Raw genomic sequence first — 17,100 nt, 5'->3', positions numbered from 1 at the left:
GGGGGGGGAATCAAATTTTCAAGAAAATATTCATTTTAATCACAATGGCAAATGTTCAAAGCTTTCACCTGCTGGATCAACTGTTAAGGCAAAATGGTAGCATCCCGTGGACAAATCATTTGTTAAAGGAGTATTTAAAGAACAGAACAGATAAAGGGAAATAGGAATTTTTTATGTCACATATGTTTTGTCTGGTGTACAAGCCATTTCTAAGCAAAATCAAATCGACACGACAGCCTGTGTGGGCTAATGCACATTTGTCGTCTTTCCTACCTGACACACACACACACACACACAGAAAATGAACTCCAGCATTCACCAAAGATGTTTTGACAATTTGATCGTGTTTGAAAAGGGATCACTTGTGTCTTGTTCTCTCCTTTTTTGTATCAAATGCATTCTATTTTTTATATTACACGATGATGTAATAAAGTTCATTTATATGACCTCCAGCGATATTTTCTTCAAAATTTTCCATTTATTATCTCTTAAATAGTAGATTCCCAACCAATGCTTGTGTGGTTTGGGAATTTAGCCAAATTCTACTTTATTTGTATGAAAACTATTTATGCCCATCCTTGAGCTGTCACATTACCTTCGTGGAGGGGTTTGTGTGTCCCAATGAACCCAGGAGCTAAGATGTCTGGGGCTTTATGCCAATAGCAGGGTCACCCATGGCAAACAGATCCGAGGTGAGGGACCACACAGCACGGCTCACAGACCCCTCATGAAGAATGAAAAATATTGGACATTGTTTTCCTTTGCCCGGTGACACGGGTCACCGGGGCCCACCTCTGGAGGCAGGCCTGGAGGCGGCACTCAAGTTTAAATGGTTGTTGACCGATTTCTTTTGTTTTCGACAATTATAATGAAAGGCTTCCAGTGAATTTGCCTTAAAAGTTTATTTCTGGTCATCACTTCAACTTTCCATGAAGGCTCAAGCATATACTAGTTACAGTGCATACTGTATTAAACAGGTAGTACAGAGTGGGCCAAACGTTACTTTCCATTTCAGGTACCATTACGGGAGGCCATCAGCATTTTTTTTTAATTAAATTTTTGTAAACACCATTATTACCGCCTGGCAAGATGTCTTTCTGTGCCTGAAAGCCATTATTACCGCCTGGCAAGATGTCTTTCTGTGCCCGAAAGCAGTTCAATTCAATGTAGCCCTCCGAATAAACTTTCCCGGGGGCTGTATGCAAATGCCAGTGTAGCCCTCCGAATAAACTTTCCCGGGGGCTGTACACAAATGCCAGCTCGAAAAGTTTAGTGTTTTCGTCAGTAGTGGTAGCTGCGATCTTGTTTCGAAAAAAAAAAACAAAAAAACATAACATGAGTACCGTAGCAGTTGAGGACAGAAAAACTTCTTGTCAGGCAGCCATTTTGCAGCGCTTAGTCCAACACCAATTGGGGACGGCGGTGCGTTTCTAAGCAGTGCAAAGCCGAAATGCTGATGGCCTCACGTTTGTCCAAATGATACCTGAAACGATACAGAAAAAAAGGAAACACAGTGACTTCTGGGACATCGTTAAAAACCATGGTCCCCAAACTTTCAGCTTCAAAACTTGGTCCTGAATTACATCATGTATAAGCTTGGGCTAATCAGATTTTGACGGTATGACAACAGGGATGAAAAATATTGTGGTAACAGGCATTACAGTTCCAGGTCCAAACTGACATTTTTATTGTGTCAACACCATTTACCCCTACTGAACACAAGAACCTATTGTTTTTTTGTTTTTTTGGGGTAAACAAAATATAAAATATTTAGCAAAGAAGAAAGGTGTACCACGTTATAATTTAAATGTTCCCGTTCTTCTGTTCTAATTCTTTGCGGGTGGGTGTCCCACCACCGGTGAGCTATTTTTCGAGCAGACCCATTCGTAGTCATTAAAAAACATAAACTTTTTAAAACCACGGTAAACCATCAAACGGGCCGTAATTGGCCCGTGCCTCATCATGTATTGCAGTTACCATCGACAGAAAATAAGAAACCAAGCACACGACATGAAACGGTGTGCCTCCTTTGTGGACAATAAAGTAAGTAAAATAGCGTAACTCGGTGGCCGTGATCCTCGGTGTGGACTCGGTCAAATGCTCAATTTGTTTTCCGAATGCATTTCAGTGTTAAGACATTGACCCCAAAAAAAATGTAATGAGTGCATCTCATAGACATAGGATGACATGTAATGCTAAGGGCTAGTCGAAAAAAAAAAATCACAATTGTTCTTGATGACATTGAAGCAGCAGCAGTCATACTTGACCTTGGACATTAGCGTGTAGATCTTTAGCTGGTGTCCAGTTGACGTCACTTTCTCACTCCAGTCCTTGTTGCTCCATGAAGGGCGACTTCCTTTCAGCAGCCGTCTCGCCGCTGACGTGCAAATTCAAGTACCCTCAGAGCAGTTTCAGAAGTGGCCTTCATAAGCCCAAATATTCGGCCAGGAACACGGCCATGATCTTGGTCAGATTCTCCACGGTGGGACGATGGAGGTTCTCCTCGGTGTCGTCCAGCGTGTGCCAGACATTCGGGAAGGGCGTGGCGATGACGTGGAGAACAGGCACGCCTGGAGGTGATGCACAAGGAAACGTGGCACATCGAACACAGAGTAAAAAGTGTCTAGCGCCAATATTTCGTATTGTTGAACGTGGCGATGTTGCTGTCATCTGATGAAATGTCCATTGATTATTGTCATACACTTGTCAATTGCTTGTATACATATCCAGTGGCACCTTGACTTAAAGAGTTGATTCATTCTGCGACTATGCTCATCAACATTAAAATTAATTAAAATGCCACTAATACGCTCAAGCCCCCCATTTTTTTATATATACACACTTTTTTTTAAGCGGCGTTCTGATCATATTGTACTTTATAAAAAACAAATACAATATAATAATATGTTAAGAATTAAACTGCTGCTCCTTGCTTTAATACGCGCTGAGGCGCAGTGTAAAACAGACATTTGAATGAATACTCATGGAGACGGTCACAGCTCCTAGGTAAACTACAGTAACGGCCGTTCTTCGCAGAGGATCAAGAAAATATGCCGGTTGACCAAATTCAGCCCGAGGGCTAGATCTACAACAACATTTAATGGCAGACTCCCAAATTCACTCCTCTGTTTGGTTAAAACATAATCCTGCTAATCAACAAGCCAAGCAGTCAGCAAATGCCAGAAAAAATTGCAGCTCATTTTATTAGTAAATCTTACCAATGGTTGTGGTGTACGAAAGAATCACTGCCTATGTACACTTTAGTTGTATCTCTTTAAATAAAATACATTCAGATTCAACCTTGAAGAACTGTTTTTGAACTTTTATTTAGGTTTGTTTTTTTCTATTTAACCATTATTATTAGCTGCAATACATTTTAACTGAACTTAACTGAAAAACTTTATTTTGCTTTCCTATATTTGAGTACAGTATAAACCGTCAACTTGTTTAATATTCCAGTGGCTTACAATAAAATTAAATTTTGACTTTTTCATAATACTATGCATGACACAGCACATTTCTACACCACTGTAAACTCAAAATACACTCGCAATATTAAACACCTTTGGACATTTTCGAACTGTTTACTTATTTTGTCAAGACATGTGCATCACAGGCATTCACCTCGCCGAAGGAAAGGTATGTGATCGTCCTCAACCAGTCCAAAGGTCAAGTCCTTCCTGAAGTAGGTCTGCTCCGAGGGGTGCGACGCCAGCAGACCCTGACGATGGAGGCGCTTCTCTGTCAATAAGAGACCAATGTAGGATGTACGCATTGAATACATTTGCTTACATTTGTAACATCTGACCCCCCTGGTGCGTGTACCTGTAGCTATCAAATGGGCGAACCAGTGTGCTGTGTTTTCAAAGTGGTTCACTATCAGTGGATTGGGAGAACCCAACAGGTCGAGTAACACAAAGAGGTCCTGAAAAGACAATTGAGGGTTAATTAATGTAATACCTTGACTTACAATTTGTTTTGTTTTTTTTTTTTTGCACATTAAAACACAAAGATAATGACATTTAAACTTTCTTCCCACCCACTAAAAAGATATAGGTGATTTTTTTTCCCACTCTGTTGTGAAGTTTTTAAAAAAAGTACCAGTAATCTAAAACAGTCAAATGTCATGCGTTAACTAATGTATTGTTGTTAAGAAAGTAGTTATTGTATTAATTATTGTACATATGTTTTAAATTAATCAGTTATTGCAATTTTATTCAGCATTGGCCTTAATTTTTTTTTAATCCATTATTGATCGGGCCCTATTTTTTTAATAAGGAAATTGGCAATCAATATTTGACTTTACAAAAACATGTTGTAGTGAGATTATTAAATAAAATGTGAAGAATTAGAATGTTTTTGCCACTTTTTTTTTTTTTGCTTCAATCTAATGGACGCTGTGCTGCTCCTTGTGTTCTGCATGGCTTGGCCACATGGTGGCAGTATAATATAGAACTACATGGATATGGTCACCGCTCCTCCTACAGTTAATATTAACTGAAATCTGGCTAATTGGACAACTTAAGTCAGAGCACTCATTTCTCTTGGCAGCGCTGTATACCATTAAATCCTATAGAACAACGATCTCGTAAAAAGTCTGCAATACCGCCTGGTCACAAACGATAAACTGCGATACAGAGCGCTGAAATGCTGTATTCCTCACCACAGCTTGTATCTGGGTGGTGGACACGGCGCCCGCAGGGTGGGATGTGGCGGCCATGCGCTCGGCCAGGTGACGGGAGCCGTACAGCGAATCGGTGGCGGTCCATTTCCCGAATGACTCTTCCCCGTCAAAAAAGACGAGCTGCAGGGTTACTGGAGGCTTCTGTGGAAAGAAAAACAGAACAAGAGCATGAGATGGTTGTATTGACATGTATGATTGATTAAAAGGAGGTTAACTTTCTTCATTCAAGGCACGCAAATGTTATTTGGTTTGACATAACCATAATGAATTAATTAGCCCACCCCTGCTCGACATAACGTAAACGTGTGCTTTATTATATCATCATGAGTTCTGTATAGTCATTGAAACATCAAAGTCAGTGGATGTTACAAAAGGTTAAGAACATCCACATGCGATCATTACACTCACTTTTTTTTTGAAAGACTTCAGCTTATTATCCAGAGCAGTAGCCAGCTCCAGGATCATAGCACAGGGCACCGCCGAGTCAGTGGCCCCGACAAAATCCCTCTGTGGGGCCCGGTTGTCCGGAGGCAGTGCTTTGGTGTCGTAGTGGCATGCCAGCAGCAGCCTGCGAGGTGCCAAAGGGTCCAGAATGGCGATGACATTTGTAAATGTAACCTGTCCTTTTGGCGTGGCGGCCGAAAAGGGGTCCAGGTTTACGTCCCAGTTGGCGGACAGGGCGGACAGAGTGGCTGTGATGTGCTACAGGTGAGAGGGCAGGGGAGGGAAAACAAAAAAAAAAAGTGTGCTTCATTTTATACACAGTACGTATAGATTTTACTGTACTTAAATCTATTTAGACATATTTCAGTATATAAATGTAAAAAAGCTGTAAAAACTAAAGCCATAAGACAAACCCAATTTCATTGAAGTTGGCATGTAATTGTAAAAATACATTAAAAACAGAATACAGCACCTTTCAGCATGAACGGTGCCTTCACCTATGTGTAACTTACCCATGCCATTGCCATTAACACAACCCCACACCATAACAGACGAACTGTCCAAAAATGTTCTTTTCCTCTTTGCCTCTGAGGACACGACGTCCTCAATTTCCAAAAAATAATTTGAAATGTGGACCCGTCAGACCACAGCACACTTTTTCACTTTGCATCAGTTCGTCTTAGATGAGCTCGGACCTGGAGAACTGGCGGTGTATCAGGTGTCCAGTAAACTATTTACTGACATTAATTTTCCGAAGTGTTCCTGAGCCCAGGTGGTGATATCCTTGACACATTGACGTCAGTTTTTGATGCAGTGTCGCCCTGAGGAATCAAAGGTTACGGGGCATTCGATGTTGGTTTTCAGCCTTGCCGTTTACACGTAGTGATTCTTCCACATTCTCTGGAACTTGTTACAATATCATAGTTCCTCAACTTCAATCTTTTGTCCCAGCTTTTTTTGGGAAGGTGTTGCAGCCATAAAATTCTAAGTTAATGACTCTTTGCTAAAAACAAAAAAGTTTTTATCAGTTTAAACATGAAATATCTTAAAATTGGAGTGTATTCAATTCGATATTGGTTGAACATGATGTAAGTATTCTGTTTTTACTTAGGTTTAACACAACATCCCAACTGCATTGGAATTGGGTTTGTAAAAATGATCTCTAGAACTAAATTACAGATTACAACACACGAAATAAATCCAATGAGGTTTACCTGCCGCACAAACTTGCTTTCTTGAGTCCCGGGCAGCCTCTTTATCAGGATAGGCCTCAGGTGAACCTCCCACAGGCGACTTCCATCCACTTGGGAGGCCAGCTGGTGGATTTGAGACGCAGTGTACTTGGTGGGCTTGTGGAACCACTGGAAAGGTGATAAAATATGACTTCAAATTCCACAATGTCAGATGAAATGTACTTAACAAAGGGATACCGTTAATTCATGTACCTGTATAAAACAACTGTCCAATGTCAGTGAGATAAATACGTCTAACCACTGTACAATAGGTGGCTTACCATCAAATCTTTTTACAATTTATTTTCCTAACCACTATTCTATCGAATACTCGAAGAATCAGATGGACTTGCATAACCCTGTAAGACACGGCTTACCATTCAAAAGTGTTGTTTGAATCAAGGTTAACTTGAAATAAGTTAAATTATACAGTACACTAAGAATGCAATAGTAAAAATGTTTTTCCTGCATAGCAAAAGAGTGAATTTTAAGAAAAAAAAGTTCTCATATGCACAAAAGCGTACTGAAAAAAACGTACCAAACCGTGATCCAAAAACCGACCTCGACCGGACAATATCACCTTCTTGTCAGTTATCACTTACCACATACCAAAATGCAACGTCATAATCTTCATTTTTTTCCTTGTTTTAATTACATTTAAATTTCAGGAAGTCCTCTTCAATGCTGCTTTTTTAAAATTTTTACTTTGTTGTTTCTATATTATTTCTGCACAATAATAAGAATGCGCGACAATTATCTCAGTTGGGCAAAGATAATACACTACTTACAAACAGATTTATAATATTTTTGGATTTTTCAGTCTAGTTTTTAATTCAAGCTTTTATTTATTTAGTTAGTTTTACTTAATTTTAGACTAAGTTTGTTAGTTTTTATTTTTTCGAGTTTTAGTTTAGTTATTACAGTTTGGCATTAGTTTTTCAAATAAACCCCAAAAGCTCATGTATGGAATCAAGTGACAGATGAAAACATTGTCACTATAAGTATATATGTAGTTACTTTTATGAACGTAAGATATAGGTTCTTTTTTTTTCAAGCATTGTCATTCTACAGTAAAACCTCTTAAGGTTAAATTAATTTGACCTAAACATTTTTGAATGTGTAAACGTAACAACTATTTAATGTTTCGGTAATTTTTGCACAACTTGCTGTTTTATATAACATGTTGCTGCTCTGCAAAATTCACAATAGGTGTTCGGTTCTTGAAATTTTCCAAGGGTGTGTGACTTTTCAAGTCTCTGTTGAAACCTCATGACGTGAGGCTCATACTGCTAACAGCTTTTCCACGTCAATGTACTTGTTGACTCTTACATCTTGGTCTCTTCATGAAAACACAACATAATCACCCAAAGACAAAGACCGTTTAAATAACAATTGTACTGTATTTAAACCAGGACATGTATTACTCGTCCTTTCATTGATCAAGCACCTGCTGTGAATTTTGCCGTTTCGTGGAGAACAGCAAGTCGTGCAAAAAAATAAATACAGACTGAAAAGATGACGTGCATTATATGTTTAGGTCACATATAGGAGCCATAGTGCATTTTACATAAGCTTCAAAGTGAACTCTCCAGTGTATGTAAAGACACATTGTATGTTTGAAATTACTTGACAGAACCATCCTAATGTTCCTCTACAAGAGTGAGAGGTTCTTGTGTTTTGCCCCCAATCGTTTCACCTTATCTTTGTTCAGATCTGCAACCTGGACTCGCTTCGCATTGGGGACGTTGATCAGGTAAAGCGCCAGCACCAGCGCGGCCACCAACAAACCGAGGAGGCACAACCGCTTCAGCCGGTCACAGTCGTTGCTCTGCCGCGGGGGCATCTGCCGCCGGGAGGACTTGGACATAAGAGCGGCTGCGGAGGTTTTCTTATCCACGGGCTCCAAGTCAAACAACTACGTGTCCGTGGATGGAACACGTGATGGGGGGGCAAGTAACACAAGAGGCGGGGCATGATTTGTTGGAACAAGCTTTACGTCGTTGAAGCACTGAGGTTTACGTTCACAGAACATGTTGTAAACATGCTCTTTTGAAGGGAACGCAACCTCGCAACCTTCTCGTCATGATACATTATTATCGCCTTGCTAATTATTCACAAAAAAAAAACTAATAAAATGCAACTCGTTTTGTGGTTAGCGCAGGTATTTAAAATATGGCCACTTCCGGGTTGTTGTGACTTTTTCTAAATGGCGTTTATTATCAACATTTTCTGCGCACTAGCGCCTCCATTTGGTATGCAAGTGTAGGTCGCATTGACGCAATTCATTTTTTATCAGGTTCATTAACGAATGCAACATGACACATTTTCCTTCAATTTCATTTGGCCCAGTTCCAATTTTATACTTAAACATTTGTTTGCTTTGGCCTAATTCCAGTTTTATATCTAAACCATTGGTTGCGTTTCGTTCCCAAATGGCGTTTACTTCTGTTTTTCATCAACATAGTAGGCCTATACTTTGCCTGCACCTCCTGACCGATTTAAACACGAATAAAATAAACAGTGAAGCCTCGCTTTACCGTTTTATGATGATCAAGAAATCCGACACGTTATATCAGATTTCTGTTTTGTTTTATTGTGTTTTTTTCCATTTATATTTTTGTTGTCGTCGTATTGCTTTTACACAGTCACGTTCAGCGATGCGAACGTATGGTGGACTAATACCAATCCTAAATTTTCCTATCTCAGAACTGTTGAATTAGATTTGAAAATATACTCATTGGCATTGGTACGCAAGTTGTAAGGGAACTGTAACCTGAGACAGGTGTTAATATCTGTACATGTCACTGTTGTCATATGTGGAACACAAAATAATTTTAAAAAATGACACGGATTTAAATGTGTCATTTAACCACACAAACAACAACAAAATAATCTTACTACTACTTTATACATGGTTTGCCAAAAGTAGGTGTACAATACACTTTAAAATCTTTTCCTTTCAGGGTTATGGTTAACTACTACTATTACTAGTACTCGTACTACTACTACTACTACTACTAATAATAATAATAATGCAATGCCCGTCAGTGTCACATAGGGACAGGCAGGTCATCGCACGGTGCAGACTGTTTAGCACATCCGCCTCACAGTGCAGAGGTGCAGGATTCGATTCCGACCTCGGCCTTCTTCATGGAGTTGCATGTTCTCCCCGTGCCTGCGTGGGTTTTCTCCGGGTACTTCGGTTTCCTCCCAAATTCCGAAAACATGAACGGTAGGTAAATGGAACACTCTTAACACACTTGTATGATTGTGAGTTTAAATGATTGTTTGTCTTTGTGTTCCCTACGATTGGCTGGTAACCAGTTCAGGTGTACCCCGCCTCCCACCCACAGACAGCTGTCATAAGATCCAGCACGCCCGCAACCCTTGTGAGGATACGAGATCAGATACAGTAATGGATGGATGGATGTTTAAACACAGTCTCAATGTTCAACCTGTACCGAATATTACAGTGGTGAATAATAATATTAAAAATACTTTTTTGATATAAAAGTATTTTTATGAACAGAGATAAAGAACCTTTTAGTTTGTACTTGGGAGTAAAAATTTGAGAACCCTAGTCTTTAACAATAATTGATTGACAACCGAAAACGCGCATTTAAGGACTGCATTTTGACCTCACAGATAAACATTTAATGTAAACATTTCCCTGACTTCCCTCAATTTTATTTTAAGTAATAATTACGCCACAACACATTTCCGGTTTTCTTTTCCCCTCCCATTTTGATTTTGACCTACTTTTTCAATCCCGCCATAATTTAATCCGGGAAAACAACCGGAACAAGACACTTTTACAGGTTCTGATTGGCTCATCTGTTTTAAGAACCGCCCTTTTCTGGATGCCGATTGGTGAATGTGCTTGTCGAACAGGAAAGCCTTTCTGATTGGCGCTCACGTGTTACGAACAATGCCTTTCTCTATGCCGATTGGACAATGTGTCAAACCTGGTTTCCCTTCCCATCTCTACAAATATACCGTCACCGGGAGTTTTACGGATCAGGGGCTACTTCTTCCCGCGCTGTCTCCTGGACAAAGACTCACGACACTCAGCGGCAGAAACGTTGACGCCGCGGAAAGGACGATTAAGAGTCGCTTTGTGGGAAGACCAACTAAACCACACGCTGCCAAGATGCATGTGATTAAGAGAGGTGAGTGCCAACCGGACGGTTTAGCTGCTGTCTCTCGAGGCCTTCCGCTTCTCGTCGCTCATATCCTCACTAATTTTCTTGTTACAAGACAAAAAAAAAACATTTTGTGGTGTTATACCTTCGCGATTAAGCAGTGTTGTCACGCGGGACAAACTCGAGTTTGTAGAGTGTACACAGTGTTCGTAAGCAGTACACAATAGCCAATTTGAGTTCTCTAGTTGGGTTAAATGAAGCTCAGCAGGCATATTCGGTTGAAAAAAAACCAACCAACAACTTATAAACGATACAGTCGTACAGAAGTTGATGTAATATGTCGTTACTGCGCCGTTCTACACTAATTTTCCTCGATGCCTTTGTCAAAATTTGGCGCCAAACTGTTTATGTAAAGAAGCGCATGCGCACACTGAACCAGAATTTTGCTTACAGTTTTGCCGTACATGCCTGCTCTGAATGTCATTCTTTCACCCCATTTTTCCCCCCAATGCCCCTAAATGACCCCTAATAACACGCGATAAATGGAACAAAAAAAATCGACTATATTCCAGAGTTTGTGTACCCTGAGGCTGACAGGACCCATGTCTACGAAAATTTACTTTAGATTAACCAATGTGTTCAATCAAGGCAAATGGTGCTAATATTGTTACTCCACATACGACAAATGACTATGTAACAGAGTTGGGTGGGGGGTGGATGGATGTATAAAACCAAAATGATCGATTATATACAGTACACATTTTAAAATGGTAAACTGTAACATCTTAAAAACTGCATTAGAATACTTTCAATAAAACCGTTGTCAAAACTACAAAGATGGGGAAATGCAAAGTTTCTAATTGTTGGTTGTAACGGCGACTGTATGGTTGTGTTCCAGATGGCCGCCAAGAGCGCGTCATGTTCGATAAAATCACCTCGCGCATCCAGAAGCTCTGCTATGGCCTCAACCCGGACTTCGTGGACCCGGCTCAGATCACCATGAAGGTGATCCAGGGCCTGTACAGTGGTGTGACCACGGTGGAGCTGGATACGCTGGCGGCCGAGATCGCCGCCACGCTCACCACCAAGCACCCCGACTATGCCATCTTGGCAGCGCGCATCGCGGTCTCCAACCTGCACAAGGAGACCAAGAAGGTGTTCAGCGATGTCATGGAGGACCTTTTCAACTACGTCAACCCGCTCAATCGCCGTCATTCGCCTATGATCTCCAAGGAGACGCTGGACATTGTCCTGGAGCACAAGGACCGCCTGAACTCGGCCATCATCTACGACCGCGACTTCTCCTACAATTTCTTTGGCTTCAAGACCCTGGAGCGCTCCTATCTGCTCAAGATCAACGGCAAGGTGGCAGAGCGCCCGCAGCACATGCTGATGCGGGTGGCGGTGGGCATCCACGGCGCGCGCGTGGATGCCGCCATTGAGACGTACAACCTGCTTTCAGAGAGATGGTTCACGCACGCCTCACCCACTCTTTTCAACGCTGGCACCAACCGGCCACAGTTGTCCAGCTGCTTCCTGCTAGCCATGAAGGACGACAGCATCGATGGCATCTACGACACGCTCAAGCAGTGTGCCCTCATCTCCAAATCGGCAGGTGGCATCGGCGTGGCGGTCAGCTGCATCCGTTCCACTGGCAGCTACATCGCCGGCACCAATGGCAACTCCAACGGCCTGGTGCCCATGCTGCGTGTCTACAACAACACGGCGCGCTACGTGGACCAGGGAGGCAACAAGCGGCCCGGCGCCTTCGCCATGTACCTGGAGCCGTGGCACTTTGACATCTTCGACTTCCTGGAGCTGAAGAAGAACACAGGCAAAGAGGAGCAGCGCGCCCGTGACCTGTTCTTCGGTCTCTGGATCCCAGATCTGTTCATGAAGAGGGTAGAGAGCAACCAGGACTGGTCGCTCATGTGTCCAAATGAGTGCCCTGGCCTGGACGAGTGCTGGGGTGATGAGTTTGAGGCTTTGTACACACGCTATGAGAAGGAGGGCCGGGTCAAGCGGGTGGTGAAAGCCCAGCAGGTGTGGTACGCCATCATCGAGTCTCAGACAGAGACGGGCACGCCGTACATGCTCTACAAGGATGCATGCAATCGCAAGAGCAACCAGCAGAACCTGGGCACCATCAAGTGCAGCAACCTGTGCACGGAGATCGTCGAATACACCAGCCAGGACGAGGTGGCCGTGTGCAACCTAGCCTCCGTGGCGCTCAACATGTACGTCACCCCCGAGCGCACATACGACTTCAAGAAGCTGGCGGCCGTCACCAAAGTCATCGTCAAGAACCTCAACAGGATCATCGACATCAACTACTACCCGGTGCCTGAGGCGCAGCGCTCCAACATGCGCCACCGGCCCATTGGCATCGGCGTCCAGGGGCTGGCCGACGCCTTCATTCTCATGCGGCAGCCCTTTGAGAGCCCCGAGGCGCAACTACTCAATATTCAGATCTTCGAGACTCTCTACTACGCCGCGCTGGAGGCCAGCTGCGAGCTGGCCGCTGAGCACGGCCCCTACGAGACGTACCCGGGCTCTCCTGTCAGCAAGGGGATCCTCCAGTATGACATGTGGCAGCGGATTCCCACGCCGCTGTGGGACTGGACATTACTCAAGGAGAAGATCGCCAAGCACGGTGTGAGAAACAGCCTGCTGCTGGCGCCCATGCCCACCGCCTCCACTGCGCAGATCCTTGGCAACAACGAGTCCATTGAGGCGTACACCAGCAACATATACACACGCAGGGTGCTCTCCGGCGAGTTCCAGTGCGTCAACCCGCACCTACTGAAGGATCTCACTGAGAGGGGGCTATGGAGCGAGGACATGAAGAACCAGCTAATTGCTCACAATGGATCCGTACAGGTAGGGTGACCATGAAGTATTACCTACTGTTGTATTACGTATCATCTGTAAATACAGAAAAAGGACAAAAAAAATATCTGCAGTCTAATGGGTGATGATTGTATTCCTAATCCTAAATCTTGGGTATTCCCTCTCCAGGACATCGCAGAAATCCCAGATGACCTTAAGCAGCTATACAAGACTGTGTGGGAGATTTCCCAGAAGACAGTGCTTAACATGGCCGCCGACCGAGGTGCCTACATTGACCAGAGCCAGTCGCTAAACATCCACATCGCAGAGCCCAATTACGGCAAACTGACCAGCATGCACTTCTTTGGCTGGAAGCAGGTACATGTCATGATGCAGAACGAAGATTTACACCGCTCTCCGACAAATGACCCCTGTGTCTGTGATTCGGACAGAGTTCTTGTTTGATTAAAACAGAAGGGCCAGTCCTGGGATAGAAAAGAAACAATTGTTTTGTCATTGTAGCACAGGACACAACTAAATGGAACAGGCACAAAAAGTATTAACTTCTTTAAAATGCCTGCTTGTCATCCATCTGGTCTCAGGGTCTGAAGACAGGCATGTACTACCTCCGCACCAAGCCTGCCGCCAACCCCATCCAGTTCACACTGGACAAGGAGAAGCTAAAGGAGGGGTCTACCTTGACCAACGGCACTCCGGAGAAAACCTCAGAGCAAGACTCCAAGGAACGCAACAAGGCTGCCATGGTGTGCTCCTTGGAAAACAGAGACGAGTGCGTCATGTGCGGCTCTTGAACAATCCCTCCAATCTGCTTCTATTCAACTCCAGCAGTTTTGTTCCAACGAGATCGGTGTTGTTCTTCAGTGTTAATATGCTCATTATGAATGAAATAAATTGTTTATATTTACCACTGGATGGATCGCAGTCTCTCAATTGCAACGTTCATTGTTCCTCTAAGCTGGCAACAGTTAGATTGATACGCGAATCATTCAAAGGAGTGGGACTGCTCCAATGTCAACTGCTCAGGAAATGCAGGACATTTAGTACAATACTTTGAGCTCGTTGGGTGATGTGGCACCTTTTGCACACCTACCAAACTTTTGTTTAGGGCCAGCACGGCCATGAATGAAAATGTCGACACTGGCAGGCGCCTTGTTTTGACCAGCTGAGTCCTCTTACTCCGATGATTTGCATGGATGGCTTTGTGGCATTGAGTGACAATTGATGTCTTTGCAATTATTGCAGCGGCCATGAATTTGCCCACCGATGTGACCATGTTTGGTTGTTCCCCCCCAGCCTTGGCCCTTCTTGTTTTCGGAACAGTCACATCTTTGGCAAGAGGAGCTGACTTCACAGAAAAGGATCAGGCAGGTTGCAAATGAGATTTAGCCGATGTCTGTCACAGAGCAATGGAAATTCATACAAAAATTTGAGAATGAATTGTATTTTTTTTTTATAAAATGAAAACATAATTTACACTTTCAATGTACACTTATTACAGCCCAGAGCAAACAGAAGAATTAAGATGATCTAATAAAACATAGTACCCTCTTTTCACATCATCACTCTTGTATGCGTTACAACAAATAAATTATCAAAACATATAAAAAAGAAAAATTGTACAATATTACCATTACTGATTTGTTCAACATGGATCACTGGAGGCTATAAATAGCTTTGTTATACATTAAAACAAAACACTGTTTTTACATGACAAAAACAAGACTTGTCGACACCTGAATGGAGGGAAAAGAGAAGAGTGTGACTTCTCGTCCAGAGTTTAAAACAGGGGTGGGGAACCAGAACTTGTTCATGGTGACCATGTGATTTAAATGCAATTGGGCTTTTTCAGTTCCTCTGAGTTTTTTAGAATTGCATGATGGGCCAGATTAGGTTGCCCACCCCTGATTTAAGGGGGCCACTTGTGGCTTCACTCGGGTCATCATCAATCCTCTCCACAAAAGGCAAACTCAACTTTACTAAATTCCAGCTAGAAGAAGCTTTAAAGGGAAAGCTGCAATGGCGAGTAAGAAGCAATTATGCATTTTTGTTAGTTTTTTTTTTCTTCAAACAGTACCTGTGATGGTGTTGCGTGTAGGTCCAGCATCATAAGGAACCTGAGCCTAGTATTCAAACAGTTCCAGTCATCGCAAACATTTTTAACGGAGTTATCAAAAAGTACCGGCAGCCACAAAGCACAAACTTGTCTTACTGTATGAAAAATAGATTTATAATATATAAATGTTTGTTTTTTTTTCCACAGACAGAAGGGGGCCATTTTGTCACCCTACGTGTACAGTAAATGATAAGAGAAGCATAATTTTGAGTTATTTTTCCCCCCCAAGACAAGTATAGAAATAGCTTGGAATTTTGGGAATAAAATATATATGCATTTTTGGGATAGGAGAAAGAACATGTCGTTTTTAGTAGGACGTCAAGAGAGGCTGGTGGGGGAAAAAAAATAAGTCACCAATATGGTTTTTGCCGTTGTGCTAGCTCAATGACAATAAAGGACACATGGGGAAAGAATTAGCACTCACTCAAAGGTATAGAAGAACCTAAAAGTCAACCACTTGACTTCTCGTTACGGTAAAAGAAGGATGAGATATTAAGGAGTTAGCCAAGCTGCCAGTTGCCATCAAAAACGTTAAAAGTCATCCACTTAAGCTTTATGCTGACATGTCAACGCAATGAGAAAAAAGATCAATAGTAGGAAATGCTAATTAACCTCACAGCCAGTTAGCGCGCAAAGCAATAGAAAAACATTCAAACTAGTCTACTTAGCTTTGTGGCGACATGACTGTAGCGATGAAAATTGTGACGAGATTAGCAAGAAACGTTAAGCATTTTAGACTGTCCCTGACCACTTAGCTTTGGTGCTATTAGCTCAATGCTTAATAGGCTCATTCGTGCTCAAAAGTATAGAAAATGCTAGCCAAGGAGCGAAAAAAAATACGTGTTTGCAGTTGGGTTCTGGAGGCGCTGCTCAGTGTTTTCTTTGAAACGCTTTTACTACCGCCGCCGCCACCTCGGGGAAGTCTGTATGCATTTGTATACAAATATGTCCAGTACTAAAGGTCCTCAGTGTAAACGATGAGAGGCCACGAGTCTTCCGTAAACTAGATTGCTCGTCACCCACTTGTCACCATATAAACACACACCCACACACACTTTCGTAGTTCAACAATATCAATACAATATAGATTACAGGGATATGCGAGTGTGTACCTTACAGGCTTCATATGTACAGTACTTAAGACTGTGGAACGCTTGCGGGACTTCAAGTGCATCATGGGAATTGTAGTCTATCATGTGTTTTTGGCTGACTGGCTTGCAGGAACAGTGTTTAGGCCTCTCCGGGTGATTCAAACAGTCTCCTCGAACGTAGAAACCATAGAAGATTTAGAAAAATAAGAGGCTCAGAGGGATGGGGCGGGGTTGAAGTGTGAGGTGGGAAATCTTTCCAGTTTTAAGGCAGTCCAGTTATGTTCATTCCCTCTTGGGTGGCGTCTGGTGCACGGCGGGGTGTGCGGCGTGCTCGCTCTCGCCCAAGTGGCCGAAGAGTCGGTTGAACTTGCGCAGCTGCTCACTGGCTGTCACACTCTCCTCCTGCAGGCGTTGGTTGTTCTCGCGCAGGTTGGCCATCTCGGCCATGAGTGCCACCTTGTCGTGCTTTTCCTGAGACAACACATATGCAAGGGTATCATACTGGCCTTTCCTTTACAGCACGACAGATGACACATGTAAGCGA

At 42.8% G+C, this 17,100-nt stretch overlaps 3 protein-coding genes and 1 long non-coding RNA gene across 5 annotated transcripts in view; 2 read left to right on the top strand and 2 right to left on the bottom strand.

The window, feature by feature from the left end:
• Positions 1-1,115: 1,115 nt before the first annotated feature.
• LOC109526382 (uncharacterized) lies at positions 1,116-1,356 on the top strand. The gene is made up of 2 exons (XR_002170320.1): positions 1,116-1,211; positions 1,260-1,356. It is a non-coding gene; the product is annotated as an uncharacterized LOC109526382 (long non-coding RNA).
• Positions 1,357-1,739: 383 nt separating this feature from the next.
• Positions 1,740-8,566, bottom strand: qpctla (glutaminyl-peptide cyclotransferase-like a). Its single transcript, XM_019887651.1, has 7 exons — positions 8,057-8,566; positions 6,343-6,489; positions 5,093-5,386; positions 4,664-4,825; positions 3,826-3,925; positions 3,625-3,741; positions 1,740-2,570 (listed from the first exon to the last, which is right to left on the bottom strand). Exons 1-7 carry the CDS (start codon positions 8,225-8,227, stop codon positions 2,425-2,427), a joined length of 1,137 nt encoding a protein of 378 aa, XP_019743210.1. The 5' UTR covers positions 8,228-8,566; the 3' UTR covers positions 1,740-2,424.
• Positions 8,567-10,318: 1,752 nt separating this feature from the next.
• LOC109526384 (ribonucleoside-diphosphate reductase large subunit) lies at positions 10,319-14,906 on the top strand. Its single transcript, XM_019887657.1, has 4 exons — positions 10,319-10,529; positions 11,401-13,382; positions 13,521-13,709; positions 13,934-14,906. The coding sequence occupies exons 1-4, from the start codon at positions 10,511-10,513 to the stop codon at positions 14,141-14,143; spliced, it is 2,400 nt and encodes a 799-aa protein (XP_019743216.1). The 5' UTR covers positions 10,319-10,510; the 3' UTR covers positions 14,144-14,906.
• Positions 14,795-17,100, bottom strand: part of sipa1l3 (signal-induced proliferation-associated 1 like 3) — a 57,008-nt gene continuing 54,702 nt past the window's right edge. For both annotated transcript variants that reach the window (XM_019887655.1, XM_019887654.1), the window contains exon 23: positions 14,795-17,027. In XM_019887655.1, coding sequence (XP_019743214.1) covers positions 16,839-17,027 — 189 coding nt within the window. In that variant the 3' untranslated portion in view covers positions 14,795-16,838. The remainder of the gene's footprint in view (positions 17,028-17,100) is intronic.

Source organism: Hippocampus comes, unplaced genomic scaffold (genome assembly GCF_001891065.2).
Source record: "Hippocampus comes isolate QL1 unplaced genomic scaffold, H_comes_QL1_v1.1 scaffold6, whole genome shotgun sequence".
Lineage (NCBI taxonomy): Eukaryota > Metazoa > Chordata > Actinopteri > Syngnathiformes > Syngnathidae > Hippocampus > Hippocampus comes.
The sequence above is the reverse complement of the archived record's forward strand: the minus strand, read 5'-3'. Positions and strand labels throughout refer to the sequence as shown.